Source organism: Triticum dicoccoides, chromosome 3B, assembly GCF_002162155.2.
Source record: "Triticum dicoccoides isolate Atlit2015 ecotype Zavitan chromosome 3B, WEW_v2.0, whole genome shotgun sequence".
Lineage (NCBI taxonomy): Eukaryota > Viridiplantae > Streptophyta > Magnoliopsida > Poales > Poaceae > Triticum > Triticum dicoccoides.
This window is the reverse complement of record NC_041385.1, coordinates 757310681-757329044: the sequence shown is the minus strand read 5'-3', so window position 1 is coordinate 757329044 and position 18364 is coordinate 757310681. Positions and strand designations below refer to the sequence as shown.

General features: G+C 43.9%; 2 protein-coding genes across 4 annotated transcripts; both read right to left on the bottom strand.

Annotated features, from left to right (window-relative positions):
* Nucleotides 1-4484: 4484 nt before the first annotated feature.
* On the bottom strand, nt 4485-7745 carry LOC119278309. Its single transcript, XM_037559671.1, has 2 exons — nt 7038-7745; nt 4485-6914 (listed from the first exon to the last, which is right to left on the bottom strand). The coding sequence occupies exons 1-2, from the start codon at nt 7520-7522 to the stop codon at nt 6725-6727; spliced, it is 675 nt and encodes a 224-aa protein (XP_037415568.1). The 5' UTR covers nt 7523-7745; the 3' UTR covers nt 4485-6724.
* Nucleotides 7746-10626: 2881 nt separating this feature from the next.
* On the bottom strand, nt 10627-13678 carry LOC119278308 (probable cinnamyl alcohol dehydrogenase 1). Of its 3 annotated transcripts, none has more exons than XM_037559668.1 (7): nt 13526-13678; nt 13041-13143; nt 12586-12699; nt 12218-12445; nt 11714-11999; nt 11299-11449; nt 10627-11049 (listed from the first exon to the last, which is right to left on the bottom strand). In XM_037559668.1, the coding sequence occupies exons 2-7, from the start codon at nt 13127-13129 to the stop codon at nt 10853-10855; spliced, it is 1065 nt and encodes a 354-aa protein (XP_037415565.1). In that variant the 5' UTR covers nt 13130-13143; nt 13526-13678; the 3' UTR covers nt 10627-10852. The 3 variants fall into 3 exon arrangements, with proteins under 3 accessions (XP_037415565.1, XP_037415567.1, XP_037415566.1); XM_037559670.1 differs by having other exon boundaries at nt 13041-13138; XM_037559669.1 differs by having other exon boundaries at nt 13530-13678.
* Between the last annotated feature and the right edge of the window lie 4686 nt (nt 13679-18364).

The following is an 18364-nucleotide window of genomic DNA, read 5'->3' as shown; positions in this document are numbered from 1 at the left end:
GGGAGGAGCGTGCTGATCGCTGAAGGGGATAAGCTTTCGCTCTGCCAGTGCTGAGTTTGGAAGGGAGGAAGGGAGCGGGAGCGGCGGCGGCGATGGGGAAAAGGGGGCGGGAGCGGCGGCGACGATGGGGAAAAGAAAGCGGGAGCGGCGATGTGCATAAGTGAGTTACGGTTTCGTGGGTGGACAAGAATGAGAGGGAGGGGGCGAGAGCGACGAGGGGGGTGTGGGCTGCCATTGGATCTGGGCGCATCCGACGGTGTTAATCCATGATCGTGAGATAGTTTTGAACCAATTAAAATGCAGTACCCCTTAGATGATTTTAAGACCATTTAAATTGGTCATAATCGATTGAAATAAGATGTTAAATCATGTCTGCTATTTGACGGCCTAGGAAATTTATAAAAACAAATAGAAATCAAAAAACTTTCCATTGTGTCACCAAGTGTGACCTACTTTTCAATAAGAATAACAAACTTTGAATAATGCAAATATCATAAAAAAGTGTTCTCGGGAATAATGCAAATACCAAAATAATACAAGATTCAACCACTAGCTAGGAACGGTCATGCCAGCCATTTTGACCGCATTTTGAAACAGGCATAAAAAAATAAAAAATAAATCAAAAAATTGGAAAACCTTCGCATTGTGTCATTATATTTGATCAAGTTACCAGGAAAAATAATAAACTTGTAATACGACAATTATTTTAAAAAAGTATTCTCAGAAATGAGCTATCATGTGTGAAGATTCATGGCTTTCAAGCCAAATGATCAATCTTATGGCCACATTCATGGCATAGTTTGTTCAAATGACCTCATATCGTGCACAAGGGTGCATCTTAGAATGACAAACAATGTTGCCTAAAGAAGTTTTCATTTCCTTTGAACAAAAATTCATTTTCCATTTTTCGAGTGCCCAAAATGAGTTTTTTTGTAAAGGACCTACCATATATTTGTTGCAAAATTGGACCAAATCAATTTTCTAAAATACTAGGACATATTTAATGCACAATTGACCAAATGGTTGGGTGTAAAAAGTTTTTTGATCCACCTCTCATGAAAAAGACAAATTTCCACCGATTTAGTTGGAAGCGGGTCAAATTTGAACTGTAGCTACCTTGTAGTTTTCTCTTTATTTTTTACAAAAATCATTTCTAGGTACATATGTATCTATTTAATCATAGAAACACCAAAAAATTCCAAGATTCAACCACTAGCTAGGAACGGTCATGCCTGCCGTTTTGACCGCATTTTGAAACGGGCATAAAAAATTCAAAAAAAATTGGAAAAATTGGAAAACCTTCGTATTGTGTCATTATATGTGACCAAGTTATCAGGAAAAATAATAAGCTTGTAATACGACAATTATTTTAAAAAACTATTCTCAGAAATAAGCTATCATGTGTGAAGATTCATGGCTTTCAAGCCAAATGATCAATCTTATGGCCACATTCATGGCATAGTTTGTTCAAATGACCTCATATCATGCACAAGGGCGCATCTTGGAATGACAAACAATGTTGCCTAAGAAAGTTTTCATTTTCTTTGGACGAAAAGTTCATTTTACATTTTTTCGAGTGCCCAAAATGAGTTTTTTTTGTGAAGGACCTGCCATATATTTGTTGCAAAATTGGACCAAATCAATTTTTTAAAATACTAGAACATATTTAATGCATAATTGACCAAATGGTTGGGTGTAAAAAGTTTTGATCCACCTCTCGTGAAAAAGACAAATTTCCGCCGATTCAGTTGGAGGCAGGTCAAATTTGAATTGTAGCTACCTTGTAGTTTTCTATTTATTTTTTTCAAAAATCATTTCTAGGTACATAAGTATCTATTTAATCATAAAAATACCAAAAAAATTCAAGATTCAACCACTAGCTAGGAACGATCATTCCCGCCATTTTGACCGCATTTCGAAACGGGCATAAAAAATTCAAAAAAAAATCAAAAAATTAGAAAATCTTCGCATCGTGTCATTATATGTGACCAAATTATCAGGAAAAATACTAAACTTGTAATACGGCAATTATTTAAAAAAAGTGTTCTCAGAAATGAGCTATCATGTGTGAAGATTCATGGCTTTCAAGCCAAATGATCAATATTATGGCCACATTCATGGCATGGTTTGTTCACATGACATCATATCGTGCACAAGGGTACATCTTGGAATGACAAACAAAGTTGCCTAAGGAAGTTTTCAATTTTTTTGGACAAAAATTCATTTTCCATTTTTTCGAGTGCCCAAAATTAGTTTTTTTGCGAAGGACCTACCATATATTTGTTGCAAAATTGGACCAAATCAATTTTCTAAAATACTAGGACATATTTAATGCACAATTGACCAAATGGTTGGGTGTAAAAAGTTTTGATCCACCTCTGGTGAAAAAGACAAATTTCCGCCGATTCAGTTGGAAGCGGGTCAAATTTGAATTGTAGCTACCTTGTAGTTTGCTCTTTATTTTTTACAAAAATCATTTATAGGCACATAAGTATCTATTTAATCAGAGAAACACCAAAAAAAACTCCAAGATTCAACCACTAGCTAGGAACGGTCATTCCCGCGGTTTTGACCGCATTTTGAAACGCGCATAAAAAATAAAAAAAAATAAAAAAATTGGAAAACCTTCGCATTGTGTCATTATATGTGACCAAGTTTCTAGGAAAAATAATAAACTTGTAATACGGCAATTATTTTAAAAAAAGTGTTCTCAGAAATGAGCTATCATGCATGAAGATTCATGTCTTTCAAGCCAAATGATCAATCTTACGGCCACATTCATGACGTAGTTTGTTCAAATGATCTCATATTGTGCACAAGGGTGCATCTTGTAATTCCAAACAATGTTGCCTAAGGGAGTTTTCATTTTCTTTGCATGGAAAATTCATTTTCCATTTCCTGAGTGCCTGAAATGAGTTTTTTTTGTGAAGGACCTACCATATATTTGTTGCAAAATTGGACCAAATAAATTTTCTAAAATAATAGGGAATATTTAATGCACATTTGACAAAATGGTTGGGTGTCAAAAATTTTGACCCACCTCTGGTGAAAAAGACAAATTCACGTCGATTCAGTAGGAAGCGGGTCAAATTTGAACTGTTGCTGCCTCGTAGTTTGCTCTTTATTTTTTCCAAAAATCATTTCTAGGTACATAAGTACCTATTTAATCAGAAATACATGGTTTGGTGGCGATACATCGAGGTTTAGACGGTGGCCAAGGGCCCCAACTGTAGAGCGCGTAAGCTCGCATGCCCGCCGCGTGGTCACCGCGTGACCGTGGTGTTGCCATGCGTTTTGGGTGGACTAGGAATGTCTAGTGGGTTGGGCACTCCCCAGGTAGGTGCTAGAAAGAAAATTATAACATAAGATTCTAATGAGGAGACCGAACTATGCTCAAACATGAATTAGCAGCCAAGTGTTTGATTAGCGGTACGGGAAATGCACATGGCCAATGGGTGTGAGTTTTGGCTAAGGATGATCATATACTAAGAAGAATGTCCTCACAAATTTTTAGGAAAATCAAGAATATATAAATAACACTTCCTTCACAAAGTGCTGCTCTGAACAGAATAGGAAAATGAATATTTTTGAATTATTTTTGAACTAGGCAAGGAAGGTTTTTTACATATTTTAGGAAGATATGACACAAAGAATTTATGAGATTTTTTTAGGAATTTTGGGAATGACAGAAATATAAGTTGCTTCACAACCTAGGGCAAAAACTGACACATGGACATGACACATAGGCAAAACTGATGAGGTGGCGCCTAGTCATAGCAACACACCATAATTTAAAAGGTTATGACCATCTATATTGGTCATGATCAGTTAGAAATAAGGTAGCGGACCAGTGCTATCTACTTTATGACCATTTCGTGTAAGGAAATTACGACCTTTCTGACCAAAATGGTCATTATAGTTTAGGGTTTGGAGCCCTCCGGACATCTTTTGATCAATTGGTCTCAAATGGTCATAGATCTATGATCAATTCTTCCAGTGCCACTGACAGAAGGTCACTAGTTGACATATTTCTTGTAGTGGTGCATCATAGCATTGAGAAGCACTTTTGTTGGGATCCTAACATTTTTCATCATGGCGGACTAAGAACAAATAGGAAGACATTGTAAGCAAGTGACGTTTATGAGATAACAGAAAAATTGACAGGGGTTTTGAGCTTGCCGACAACAGAGGAAGACATTGTAAGCAAGTGCAGTGTATGATTCTACATGTGTCTATGCATCTTTCAATTTGTTGTGAGATATAAAACGGTGATAGTAACTGATGTTGTATGCTGGTTAGGTAATGCTAAAATTGTGTGTACACCACAGGATAACAAAAAATCTGAATATAACAGGGGTTTTAGCTTGTCTAAACTTGAGAGCATGCATGCATGCATGTATCACTTCCCAGGCACTGAGAATATAGGAGATCAACATGTATGATCATGTACTAATTAATTGATTACCCATGTGGTGATTAAGAAGGATACACGCAACAAGAACCGATAGTTTGACCAGAGAAGAGGCTACATTCCCCCATAATTACCTAGGTGTTGATTGAGAAGCAAGACAAAAAGCGAGGAGGGAGGGCGTATACTAAATGAAGCATACGGATCCAACACACTGCCATAGCCTAAATTGTACTGAAATAGTATGTACTTATGATGTCCAAACCAATTATACAAAAAAAAATCATCCACTGTCAGCACACTCCCCTGGATGAAGCATAAGCGTGGGAACACTGTCAGCAGACTTCCATATTTAAGCTGACCTCGTGTGCCCTAGAAATTGACATATAACTAAAATAGTTGCTTCACGATAGAATTCACAATGAGGCACACACTTCATTTCTCCCTACCAAGCAACACCAAGTACATCTTCGTAAAAAGAAGTGCATACAACAGTCCTGTTTCCGTTGACCGAAACCTGAACAAATATAAAGAAACCTGGATCAATGAGGTTTCTACAAATATAAATAAACTGGAATCATTAGTCCAGAAAAAGATGGTCTAGGTCGCAAGTGATAGAAGGCGAATTGTTCTAAAAACTTATGATTACGAAAAAACGCCACAAACACCATATATAAGGATATATTACAAAATACAATGCAGTTCAGTTCATAGACTCATTCTTCAATTAACATTCTGGACATCAAATCACAATTATGAGGTATTGTTGTGAAGTGCAAAACTTCTAAACCAAGTGCTAGCCTCAGAACATCTTTCAGCATGTACCTACCACAAATTATAGTCAGATCAATAAAATACATATCCCTTTTTAGAAGCGAAAAGACACAACCATCTAAAATAGAGAAACTTGGCGGCACACAACATAAAGAAGATATTGCTCCTGCTTGCATGAGACAAGGAATATAGCTAAAAAAATTTCCAAACCTTGAGAACGAACTACAACAATCAGCCAAGAAAAATCTAATGTTCTACATATGCTGGACACATGGATGTTACTACAAAAAAGGAAGGCATCAACAACCATAAGTATCTCATTTTTAGCTACCAATCCAGAAGCTAACTCATGTGCTTTTGCTCAAGCTATGCTTACATGATTAACCTTATATTTGTTTACCCATAGGAACAAAAATCACAAGTTGTCTAACTATTAGCGAATATTTTGTTATGGGAAACTATTAAATGGTAGAAACTCTGAAAGGCGCAAATAGCCGTTCGTTTCACATCATCATCTTGCTGGTGACCAAATAAACACTATTGTTTCATTATCTCATGACAAGCTATATCAAACGCATTGTCTCCTTTCATTATCACAAACAATCTTACTATCAATGGACATGTTCTGGACAACGTTTTTTTAGTTCTTACAAGATTATTACAGTTCAAGGTCATTAAGCCAGCCGAGGGGTCTCTAAGCCGGTGTAAATACAGTTCGAGGTCATTACAAGATCTGGGATTCGCGCAACGCAGCTGCTTTTTCGGTCTGAGAATCACCTTTCACTTGTAACTGTCAAGGTCATTACTAATGTCACCATACGCAGCCAATTGATTAACTATACATTATGCATACACAAAAAATAATTAATAGGATTTTGTTCTTTGCCAATAGAGAAACTAACAGGAACAAGTTGCCCAATCCATCAATGTTTTGGCTTGCTCTTTTCCTTGTGCTTCCTTCATCGATCACTCACTGCAAAAATAGGACACGTTAACTGAAAACCATGTACGCCGAGCCCGTTTGGACTCCTTTCCATGTGTTTCTTAAAATTATCTGAATCTCACTGCAATACAAAATGAGTTTGCGTGTTAGTATGAAGTGACTCTAGTAACTATATTGTCCGTTCAAATATTAATAGCATTGTCTGTCATACCAAACCAAAGTTTCAGAATTCAAAAGAACTGCATCAAAACCTGAGCACAATCACCCCTTAGCCCAATTCTTCCAAAACTTGAGCATAATCACACACAAAAAACACAGAAAATTTAGTCTGGCCGCAAGTAATATCCATTCATTTTGGCTATTTGCATCAAATTGGGAACCAATCAATGTATCAAAAAAGTGAAACCTGATGAAGCATCAAGGAAATCAGCAGACCGTCATGCACGACCTGAATTATTACACCACCCACATCAATCAAATTAGTATAACAACCTGTATTAGTATTTGAAAAGAATGAATCATGAAAGAAGTGGAGACAAGAAACCATGAAAGGGTACCAACACAGATGGAGCACAAGGGGCGAGAGTATGGGAGGCATGTCATCCAAGAAAATCTCTATAATGATGGGATGACGTCGATGACAAAGAAATAACATGTGGCTCCACTCCTTCCTCTTCTCTTACTCCAGCCCCCTCTTTTCCATCCCTCTCTTTCAAACACACGTGTTGTCCTCTCCAGAGCCGTCCTCCTTGAGCATTTATACAAACACCTGGTGGTCGCATTTGCAGCCTAAAAAACAGATGTGCATAGCTGCAGCCACCTCTGCACAATAATATTTCTTGCAACGCAACAACTGAATCAAGAGAGAGGGAGAGAGAGAGGGAGAAATTAGAGAGGGGTTTGCGGAATCACTTGCGCACTTGAGGCAGCGAAGACGCAAGTGAATAGAGCACCGACGCGTTGGAGGAGAGGGGGTGAGCGTCGCCGGACGGGATGGATGGCACCAAGCTCGTGGATCCTCCGTACATATCCGCCTTCAGGCCGCGAGGGCGCGCGAGGAGAGGAGCACCCGGCCCCGGGCAGAGGCGGAGCCGGCCGGAGGGAGCCGACGACTGCGCGGGGGGCGCTGCAGCGGCATGCGCAGGGGCGTGGTCGGGGGCGGCGGAGCCGGGCAGCGCAGGAGGAGGCGACGCGGTGGACGCAGCATGGCATGGGCCGGATGAAGCGGAGCTGGTGCAGGTGCGCGCGCGCGGGCCGGCGAACTTGGCGCACTCGGACTCAGCCGCGGAGAGGTGGAGCGGGCAGAGGAGGAGCAATAGGAGCAGGCCTCCACGTCCAGAGCGCCGCCGACCGCCATGGGAGAGGAGGAGCGCTACCGTTGTCGCCCCATCTGCCATCAGCACAGCCACTGCGTCCTGCCGCCCGAAGAGGCGAAACCCGGGTGGGAAGGAGGCGGGGCTTGAGGGAGAGGAGGCTGCGCGTGAAGATGGGGAGGAGGCGGCTGGTTCGACGAGGAGAGGCGCCTAGGATGGGGTGGCGGCGGCGAGGAAAGGAGAGCACGAGGCAGAGGAAAGGGGAAAGAGAGAGGAGTGGAGCCGAACGGGTCGCTCGGGGCTTATCCCTTCCTACCACTATTCATAGACGCAAAAAAGGAGACGTGGCCACGGCCGCTAGTTGGGCGCACTGGCTCATCCTTTATATGTTCAATGGGCGCACTGGCTCATCCTTTATATGTTCAATTGTTGAGTTTACTCAAGGAGGGAGTGTGTGCGCTCATAATGTACACGGTTAATCGCGTAAATATCTTTTGTTTATACCTGTGTATAGGGTGATGTCAAGAAAAGATAACTTGGCTAAGCACAATTGAAACAGTATCAGGAGATGCCCGTGTTGCCATGAAGACGAAATCGTTCAACATTTGTTTTACTCCTTATCATGCACTTTCACATGTCTCTTGTGGCAGACTGTACTCTTGAGTATATTTTGATATTGGTTATCAGGGCAGTAAACAAGTTAGGGGTCAAATCCGGGAGGAGTGTGTAAGTCTTTTATTGTCCTATTTAAAATTGTCGCGGTGATTGATATTGTTTCTTGAAGATTATACACATGGCTACCTACCAGGCCTGTAATGTGGTGTTCAACTGTTCACAATAGCGTGCAGGGTCTGTGGGTGCGGTCATTTGGAGATTGTCGTGTGCTTATATTTGCACAAGTACGACATGTATTTTCTTATAATTATTGTTCTAAATTTTGGCTGCGTACAATAGACCCAAAGCGGTCGGACCCTGCGCAAACGAGAGCTACATGCACCGGGCTGCCCTTTTTATTGTTCTAAATTTTGAGTATGGCCTTTCATTTGTATTTTCATGAATTGATTTGTAATAAAAATAGATGTGTGCATCAATCGATGCAGAGCTCTCCAAAAAAAATGACCGTTTTAACCCAACCATGATTTTCTCTTACTGGTTTTGATCTTCATTCTATGCTTGATTATCAGTCTCCTCTTTTGATCTACAGCAGCAGATGTTGCAGAGAAAGTAGTAGTAAACAGGTTTGCCTCACATGAGAGGCATGTTCTCATCATGTCCTGTGGATGATTGAGCGGCGGCTGATGCTTGCAGCCATCACCATGGCACCCTGCTGCCCAGGGTGCTAAAACAGCGCGAGCTGTTCAAGCACTTCTCGGCCACCATTGGCACAGCAGAAGCAACGAGGCCTTGCTCCCTTAATTGGGACTAGCTGGACCTTCAGCGCCGCGATCTGGCTTCACTCGACGCTGAATTATCTGAACATGAACTAAGAGCGGCTATTTTCTCCCTTTCTCCGGGGAAATCCCCGGGCCCTAATGGATTCACGGAGGATTTCTTAAAGCACTGCTGGCACATTGTGAAGGAAGACGCCATTGCTGCTCTGAATCAGCTCCTCTCCCTACGGGGAAAACGATGGGATTTGCTGAATGCAACATTCATCACTCTTCTCCCCAAGTCACAGGATGCCGGCAGAGTTAAGGGCTTTCAACCGGTTAGTCTGACACACTCCATTGCCAGGATACTCTGCAAGTTGCTCTCTGTCCCTTTCCTGCACCAGAACATCCCTTCTTCATCACAAAGTGTCTTCATATAGTATAAGATAATTTCCTGTACGTCAAGAATGCTGTCAAATTGCTACACAAGAACAAGGATCCTGCACTGTTGCTCAAGTTGGAGATTGCTGGTGCATTTGATTCAGTCTCATGGGCTTACATGCTAGAGCTCATGTCCAGGCCCGGTTTTGTCAGAGATGGCGAAATGTCGTTGCTCTGCTCTGGGGATCTGCTTCTTCTCGCGTCATGGGAGCTCGGTCGAAGTTCCTCTATAAGCTGGCGGTTTGTCAGGTAGACCCGCTCTCCCATATGCTCTAAGGCATGCTTGGTCGGTGCCCTATCCTCGCCGCGTCTGACACCCTCCCAGCTCAGGGTCAGCCTTTATGCAGACGGCGCCGTGTTGTTTATCTCCCCGACAGCTGCTGAGATTGAGGTGTCCAAGCAGATTCTGCTCACTTTTGGTGCAGCTTCAGGATTGATGGCCGATGTGGACAAAAGTGTGTTCATGCCAATTGCTTGTGAAGTTGTGATGAGGTCGACCTTCACACCCTATTACAGAATTTCCCTGTTCCAATTGGTACCTTCCCTTGCAAGTACCTCGGTCTGCCCCTGCACTGAATCATCAAAGGTGGATGTCTGGCCTGCACAGGATCGCTGAGGCGTCGCACCTGCGTCAGTTCACGCAAATGTAGCTGCGTCTGCAACAAATCAACCTTGAGTCACAGACCGAAGACTCCATCAACTCAGCTGGGTTTGGACTGATACAAAGAGTTAGTTACCCTGCTGCCTCGGCCTACCGCTGTCAGTTTCTTGGATCTGCGGCCGACATGCAGTTTGACAAGCTCTGTCAGGCCACCCTCATTCAAACCCAAATGCAGATTCTTCATGTGGCTGTGGGTGCAGAGATGGGTACTCACCAACGACAATCTTGCAGTACGTGGACTGCCTCACAATGATCTCTGCAACCTTTGCGACCAGTACGAAGAAACGGCCTTTCACCTCATACTCCAGTGCACCTTCTCGTGCTCGGTTTGGCTACAGCTGCCTGTTCTTGCCACCAATGCTCAAGCAGCACAATCTAGTCAGAGTTGGTGGAACGAGCTCACCTGCATCCTGGGCAAGAAGGCCATCTCTTACACGACATGGAACCTGTGGAAGGAGCGCAACCGACGCATCTTCAAGCACAAGAGCTTGCACGAATCTGGGCTTCTTCAGTTGATCAAGCAAGACATCCTTCAGCCGGCTCTGTCCATTCACTGGCTATCTAACGATGAGAACGCTCCAGAACCGGAGCCAGATTAGCTTTTCTTTGTCACCAAACTTTTGTGATAGTTTTCTCCTACTTAATATATAGGCAGCACTGCTGCCAATTCCAAAAAAAAGGGTGATGCGGACTATAGGTCTCAAGAAACAAGGAAATCAATATAATCTTTTAAGATATATACAACCTTTTGATGTTTTATGAACTGCCTAGTTCAAAGTAATCATGAAATTTGAAACGCAAGTTTAACACATGGACATGAAAGTATATCAGAACATTACAGAGGAAAGCCCTCTCCATTAACAATGAGTCGTGATTGTGTGGACGATTCAACTTATTCTACACACTTCTATAATGATTCGAGATGTGCCAACTGCGAAGATATTACTTTAAAGAGCTCTCTATGTCGATTACAAACCGGTACCTCACATCCCGGTTGACAAGCCTCTCGAGAGCCTCGTTGATGTAGTCTATCTTTATAACCTCAATATCTGGGTAGATTTTGTTTGCCGCGCAGAAGTTTATCATCTCCTGGGTATCCTTTGTGCCTCCGGTTACACTACCAGATAAAGTCCGTGCACCTGCAGTAAGTTCTGATTAGTAATTTTTCGATTAGAAAGGCCGAAAGCCAGTCTCATTACACCAAAACACAGGCACCAACGTCCGAATGCTTATATATCCTCAACTCATCACCAAGTTTTGAGCCATGAAACCAACAGCTAGTGGTCTGTTTTAAGGCATATAATCTCATACAACCATAAAAGATAAAAAATAAACAGATTTTCACTCAGCAACTATTTTAACCGGATTGGTAATAGTAAGGTGTTTACCGAGATTAAGTGTTGCAGGATGCACTCTGATTTCTCCAGGAAAGCCAACTAGTGCCATTAGGCCACGAACTTTCAGAAGCGCAAGATAAGGGTCGAATGGGTGGTCACCAGAGGCAGTATCGACAATGAAATCCAGAGAATTTTTCAAGGACTGCAAAAGTAAAGCATTTGAACCAAATAGTTAAGCACACTAACTGACAAATTTACTTGCCTGTTTCGTTTAACTGTACTACTTTGAAATATGAATTAGGTTATTAGGTTCTAGACTGTAGGGTTTACTGAGCTCCGTTCCTTTGTGCATTTAGTAGCTTAATGCTTGTTCAACTGGAATCTAACATAAGGTAAGGAGATATGTGCTTGTTGTGGTCTGTTATGTGTTGTCAGGTTCATAAAAGAGATTAAAGATGGTCAGTACCTCCATCTGTGTTTTATCTGATGATACCACAAAGTTATCTGCACCAAGAAGGCTGATTGCTTCATCTCTTTTCGATTCACTTGTACTAAGAACAGTCACCTTCAGTCCAAAGGCTTTCCCAAATTTCACTGCCATGTGACCCAACCCACCGAGACCAATGACACCGAGTGACTTTCCTGGCTGGTTCATGTTATGTCGCATCATCGGACTGTACACAGTGATCCCAGCACAAACTAAAGGTGCGGCCTTTTCCAGTGGGTAGCCATCAGGTATTTTATAGCAATACCTGTCATGTAAATGAATTAGCAGGAAATGCAACATTCTTATTACAGATAAGTTGGTTATGACTTGGAGGCAAAAAAAAATCCATGACTATTAACTGTCCAAAGAGAACCTAAACCAAATTATTTCCGGGTTGGCTTTGGAGTTTATGCCATCACTAATTTTAGAAGTTGCATAACAGAATTTTCTATTCAGAACATCCAGAAGAGAATGCATCCATACCGTTCATGAACAACAATGTGACTGGAATATCCTCCCTTCGTGACAGTACCGTCCGTATCAACACCATTGAAAGTGAAAACAAATTTTGAGCAGTGGTTCTCGAGGAAGCTATTGCAGTTGTCACAGTCACGGCATGAGTTGACATATGTCCCAACAGCCACATGGTCGCCCAGTTTGAAGCCCTTGACATCTGAACCAACCTCAGTTACAACTCCAGCAATTTCATGCCTGTAACATATTGAATCGTGGGCACCCGGCTTAGCACATAAACCATTATTTGTACAAAATAGTAGCAACTAAATGGGGTCAATGAACGGATTGATACAAAAAAAATCAAGTAAATAAATACGATGATCTGAAAAGCTTACCCAGGGACTAAAGGGTACACCGAGTCATTGTGCCTATTTTTTGTCCAGATAACATCAGCGTAACAGACACCACAATGCGTGATCCTCAAAGAAACATCGTCATGTCGTACAGTCCTGGTAATCAATCAGGGTAGCAAGTATGCATAAAAAGTAGTAGTTATAGTGATAAGAAGAAATTAACGATCTAACAAAGCAGCTATTCACTCGGCACCTGCAAGATCTGTATTCATAATTTACAGCAATGAATAACTGGGTTAACACATAGAAGTCTGCATTTATTCAGAGAACAAAAACAACCAATTCAAAGCACACAGAAAACAGAATGGCATAATACTACAGAGCACCCATAACTGCATTATTAAAGCTTTCTTCTGCATACTCTTATTTATCACTTTCAGAAGGATCACTCGTTTGCTAAAGCAAAGAGAGTGTTAAGTACGTGGTCTATTTATTACCTACGGTTGAAACTGTGTGGGGAGAGTACTCCAGAAGGATCTTTTGCCGCCCAAGCACTGCAGTTGCCACTCTCGGATGCAGCAGCCATGCCAGCCAACTAAACTGCAAAAACAACAAGTGGTCAACCAGAGGGGTCAGGTTGTGTAACTTGTACTAGAATCAACCTATTCCCTTTTTATGCTAAACACTCCAGTTAACAAGGATGCAAAGAAATAAGTAGTGTAAGTAAATTAGATTCAGAAGGCAGGACAGGTTTGATTGAGGTATGGTCGTGTGAACAAGATCTGAAGATAGCATGCTCGCCTACGATACGATTACGAACCCAACGGAAGAAAGAGGAGCCTCCGAAGTGATCGACCAGTGAATGGGCGTGGGCAGGAAATGAGAGGCCGTGCCGACGCCATCGATCGTCGGTGACCCCGGCCGGAGGTGGTAGCCGACAGTACCGAGCAGCCAAACCAAGAGGTGAGTCAGAGGTCGTTACCTGCCTCGGAAGGGGATCGGGAGAAGCGGGCAGGGGAGGGCGGCGGGACCAGGAACCAGCCGACGCGCGCGGCGCTTCTCTATCTTTTCGGTGCCGGTCAGTAAAACCGAGAGCGGCGGGGGAAGAGGTGTGATTAGGGAGATCTCGTGAGCAAACGGGGGTAGGCGAGATGTGCGGCGGTGGTGAGCGGAGGCGTGGCCGCTTTGACTTGCGGCGCCACCGTGCTCGCACGTGTAGCGAGTAGGTAGTTTTTTCCTTCGAAAACACTAAAAGATAGTATGATGAAACGTATTTTTTTAAAACACAGTACTGACGCGGTCACACATGTACACTCACTCCTATAAACACACGCACACACACCCTATGCATATGCACATCTTCGAGAGATCGAGCCGGCACATCATCTTGAGATTGTCCAAGTCGCCATAGACGCCTTCCTAGTCAACGGAAACCCCTCCTAACGCATATCGCCGGAGTCCTAAAATAAATCTAGGGATCATGCAAGCACCAGGACTAAATCATGATGGACTAGGGGATACATGGTCAACATTTTTTTCTTTACACATGTAGAATTTTACAATACAAGTTTAACATATATTTTTAAATATATGGTCAACATTTTTTCTATACATTTATTTTTTTTCAAATTCATGATTAACAATAAATTTCCGTAGTTAGCACTATTTAGCCATTTGTTTCTAATGAACGAAGTAAATTGATCGTTGTAACACTTGTAAAGGATTGATGCAAAGTTCAATAGATGATGATATATAGATACATAAGTCAAGAATTTTACTACTTCCGAACAATTGGATATTTTTAAATATACGAGCACATATAATTTCTAAAAGAAAAATAGCATTGCTCCTTGTTGAGACATCTTTCTTGCATTTTTGTTTTCTTCATTGGCATAATTTTTTCTTCTTTTTTCTGTTTCTTTGGGAAGCAATACATTAGAATTATATTAATACACAGTGATGTAGTACTCCCGGAGGACATGCCTCCAGCATGTGTTTTGGCGGGTTTTGCGCCTGGCTTTTAAAAAGAGTAAATTTCAGGCTTTGGACCGAGTTTGGGCTTGTCTTTTAAAGGTTTGATTTTTGCAAGTACAGCCTAAAACCCGGGGTGGGCCGGACAATTTTTTTGGGCAAAATGTTTTGATCCAGACAATGGTAAAAATGAAGTCTGGAAATTGCTGGTTCCTATTCGGCGCCTTAAGCGCCCGTTACAGGTGTTCTCGCAAACGGGCGCACACCCACCCTCCGCGCTGGGCCGGCCCATCTGCCTATTTGTTTCTTTGTTTTCAAAACGCAAAAAAGGGCGCCCCTCCTTGACTCGAACCAAAGACGTCCTGGTTCAGGGTGCTACGCACTAAGGGAATCTTCAGCCGCGCCCCCAGGAAGGCCTCCCTAGGCGTTTTTTTCGCGCTGGCGCTGAAAAAACGGCCCAGTCGCGCCCCCAGGAGCCCGATTTTCGCCGGCTTGGGCCGAAAACAGCGCCGGCGGACCCAGCCCGAACCCGGCGCGCTAGGGGGCGCCCGGGGGCGCCGGGCGAACTGTTTTGGCGCGAAAAAGTCGCGGGCCCGCCACGTCAGCGACACGGCTCTCTTCTCGGCCCTTCGTCGTCCTCATCGCCTCGTTTCCTGCGGCGAATCAATGCCAAAGCTGCCGCGCTGCCGCGCCGGTCAGCCTGCACCATTGATGCCTCACGGGCGGCGCAGTGAAGACCGGACGACGCGCGTCCCTCGCCCTCCCTCGCCCCGCCACGCGTACACGCGGTGACACGCGCGCCTTGGCCTATATATGAAGCGCCCCGGCGCACTCGGCGACTCACACTCTCCCGCCGCCGTCGTTTCCTCCCTCTCCTCTCCTCTCTTTCGCCGTCCCCAGTTCACAGCCATGGCCGAGCGTTTCCCAGGCGACGGCGCGGCGGCGAACGGCTTCGGCCGCCGCCATCTTCACGAAGACGAGGCTCGCCTCCTTTACGAGGCCGAGTACCCGGTCCCGCCGGACATGCGGGTGCCCGGGACGTGGAGGATCAGCGCGGGCGGCGTGCCGGTGCCCCCGGTACCGACCGGCGCGGCACGGCGTGCGGAGATCGCACGCATCCGCTCGAACCTGCTGCGTGCGGTGAGGGAGGCGCCACGGTACGCCCCCGACAGCCCGCTCTGGGAACCGTACTTCCGCCGCCGTCAGGCCGAGCAGCTCGAGGCCACCAACGGCGTCGTGCCCTCCGGCAGGCTCAACGCCACCGGCCGGCGTCTGTGGTGGGGCGTGCCCGGGCGCACGTTGGAGGCTGTCCTCGAGCACATCGAGGGCGGCAACACGCCGCGCCTGGAGTACCCCGCTCCCCCTTCCTTCTCACGCCGCCGGGGAAGCTCATGGACCCCGAGGTGCATGGAGACCGGGGTGTCCTCTTCCTCGTCCGGCGGCTCGCCCTGCCTCCGCCCTGTCAAGCCGGAGCCCCAGGACACGCCGATCAGCGTGCGTGGGCGGGCGGCGAGGGAGACGGCGGGGGCAGCCCGCGTAGTTTTTTTTTGTAAAATATGTTTAAGTTTGAATGAACTGGCCGATGTTTGCATATTGAATCGTTTTTGCGCCGTGTTTGAATTTTTTGACTAACCGTGGGCGCCGCGACTGGGGGCCATCACGCCCCCAGTGCGCGATTTAGCGCCGGTGCGCCCCCAGGGGGCGGTTTTTTGCCCCTCCTGGGGGGCCAACGGCTGGAGATGCCCTAACCACTCTGTTAATCAACCCCACGTGACCACTATGCTCTATTCCTCTCTTTTCTTCTCGGTAGTCTTCGTTTCCTTTTTCTTTTCCCCATTTTTCGTATTTATTTTTTCTTCCTCCTGGTTCTACAAACTTTCGGAAAATTCGTGATTTAATTTAAAATAGATGAACTTTTTCTCAAATTTGAACAAAATTTTATGAACTTTTTTCAAATACGATGAACTTTTTTCAAATCCGATGAACTTTATTTCAACTTCGATGAACTTTTTTCAAATTTGATGAACTTCTTCAAATTTGATGAACTTTTTTCATATCCGATGAACTTTTTTCATATCTGAGGGAGTCCTGAACTAGGGGGTGTTCGGATAGGCGGACTATCATCATCGGCCGGACTCCAAGACTATGAAGATGCAAGATTGAAGACTTCGTCCCGTGTCCGGATGGGACTTTCCTTGGCGTGGAAGGCAAGCTTGGCGATACGGATATGTAGATCTCCTACCATTGTAACCGACTCTGTGTAACCCTAGCCCTCTCCGGTGTCTATATAAACCGGATGGCTTTAGTTCGTAGGATGAACAACAATCATATCATAGGCTAGCTTCTAGGGTTTAGCCTCCTTGATCTCGTGGTAGATCTACTTTTGTAACACACATCATCAATATTAATCAAGTAGGACGTAGGGTTTTACCTCAATCAAGAGGGCCCGAACCTGGGTAAAACATCATGTCCCTTGTCTCCTTTTACCATCCGCCTAGACGCACAGTTCGGGACACCCTACCCGAGATCCGCCGGTTTTGACATCGACAATATCCGATGAACTTTTTTACAAATTTGATGAACTTTTTTTCTACATCTCACAAAAAGATGAATTTTTGCTTCAGACTCGATGAACTTTTTCAAATTCTGTGAACTGTTTTCAAATTTGATGAACTTTTTTTATTTGATGAACTCTTATTCAACTTTGATGAACTTTTTTAAAATCCAGTGAACTTTTTTTCAAATTCTATGAAGTTTTTTCCCAATTTGATGAACTTTTCTTCAAATTTGATGGTCTTTAACGGATGAATTTTTTTCACAAACTTTTTTCAAAATCGATGAATGTTTTTGAGTTTGTGAACTTTTTTCCAAAAATGACGAGTGTTTTCTAATTCAGGACATTTTTCAGAATAATTCATATAACAGACGGTGTTATGCAAATAAATAGCGCGGCCATGCTGTTGTTATAATGTTGTCGCTGTTTTCTGTCACGAATGTCCCTTGGCTCTAGTGGTTAGCTAAACTCAGTGTGAAGGTACCGACTTGAGTTCGAATCCAGGAAACGCCCATTTTTGCAATTTTCGACCTCGCTGCGATCCTCCTTCATGGGCCGGCCCAACAAGGTGCGGCCGTGTGCGCCAACCAGCTGTTCGGGCGCATAAGGCTGCGCCGAACAGGAGCTCTCCTGGAAATTGGCCCTACATAAAAGGATAGAGATTGGGTTTTCTGCACGCCACTAAAGCTTCATTATCGATCATTTTTATGTTGTTCTTCTATTAAATATATGTTTGTATTGGCCCAACAAGGTGCGGCCGTGTGCGCCAACGAGCTGTTCGGGCGCATAAGGCTGCGCCGAACAGGAGCTCTCCTGGAAATTGGCCCTACATAAAAGGATAGAGATTGGGTTTTCTGCACGCCACTAAAGCTTCATTATCGATCATTTTTATGTTGTTCTTCTATTAAATATATGTTTGTATTGGCCCAACAAGGTGCGGCCGTGTGCGCCAACGAGCTGTTCGGGCGCATAAGGCTGCGCCGAACAGGAGCTCTCCTGGAAATTGTCCCTACATAAAAGGATATAGATTGGGTTTTCTGCACGCCACTAAAGCTTCATTACCGATCATTTTTATGTTGTTCTTCTATTAAATATATGTTTGTATTCATGGTATTTGATTATTCTGTTTAGATTACATACAAGTATTAGTGTGCACTGTTAGTGTGTAGTATTTGGTATCAAACTTTTTTGTGCTTTAGAGTCTGCCCAACCGTTTTTATTTATCCTTCACCACTGAGCCGAGCTAACCCCACAGGTGACACGTAGCTTTGCCATTTGCCCATTGACTGTTTTTTT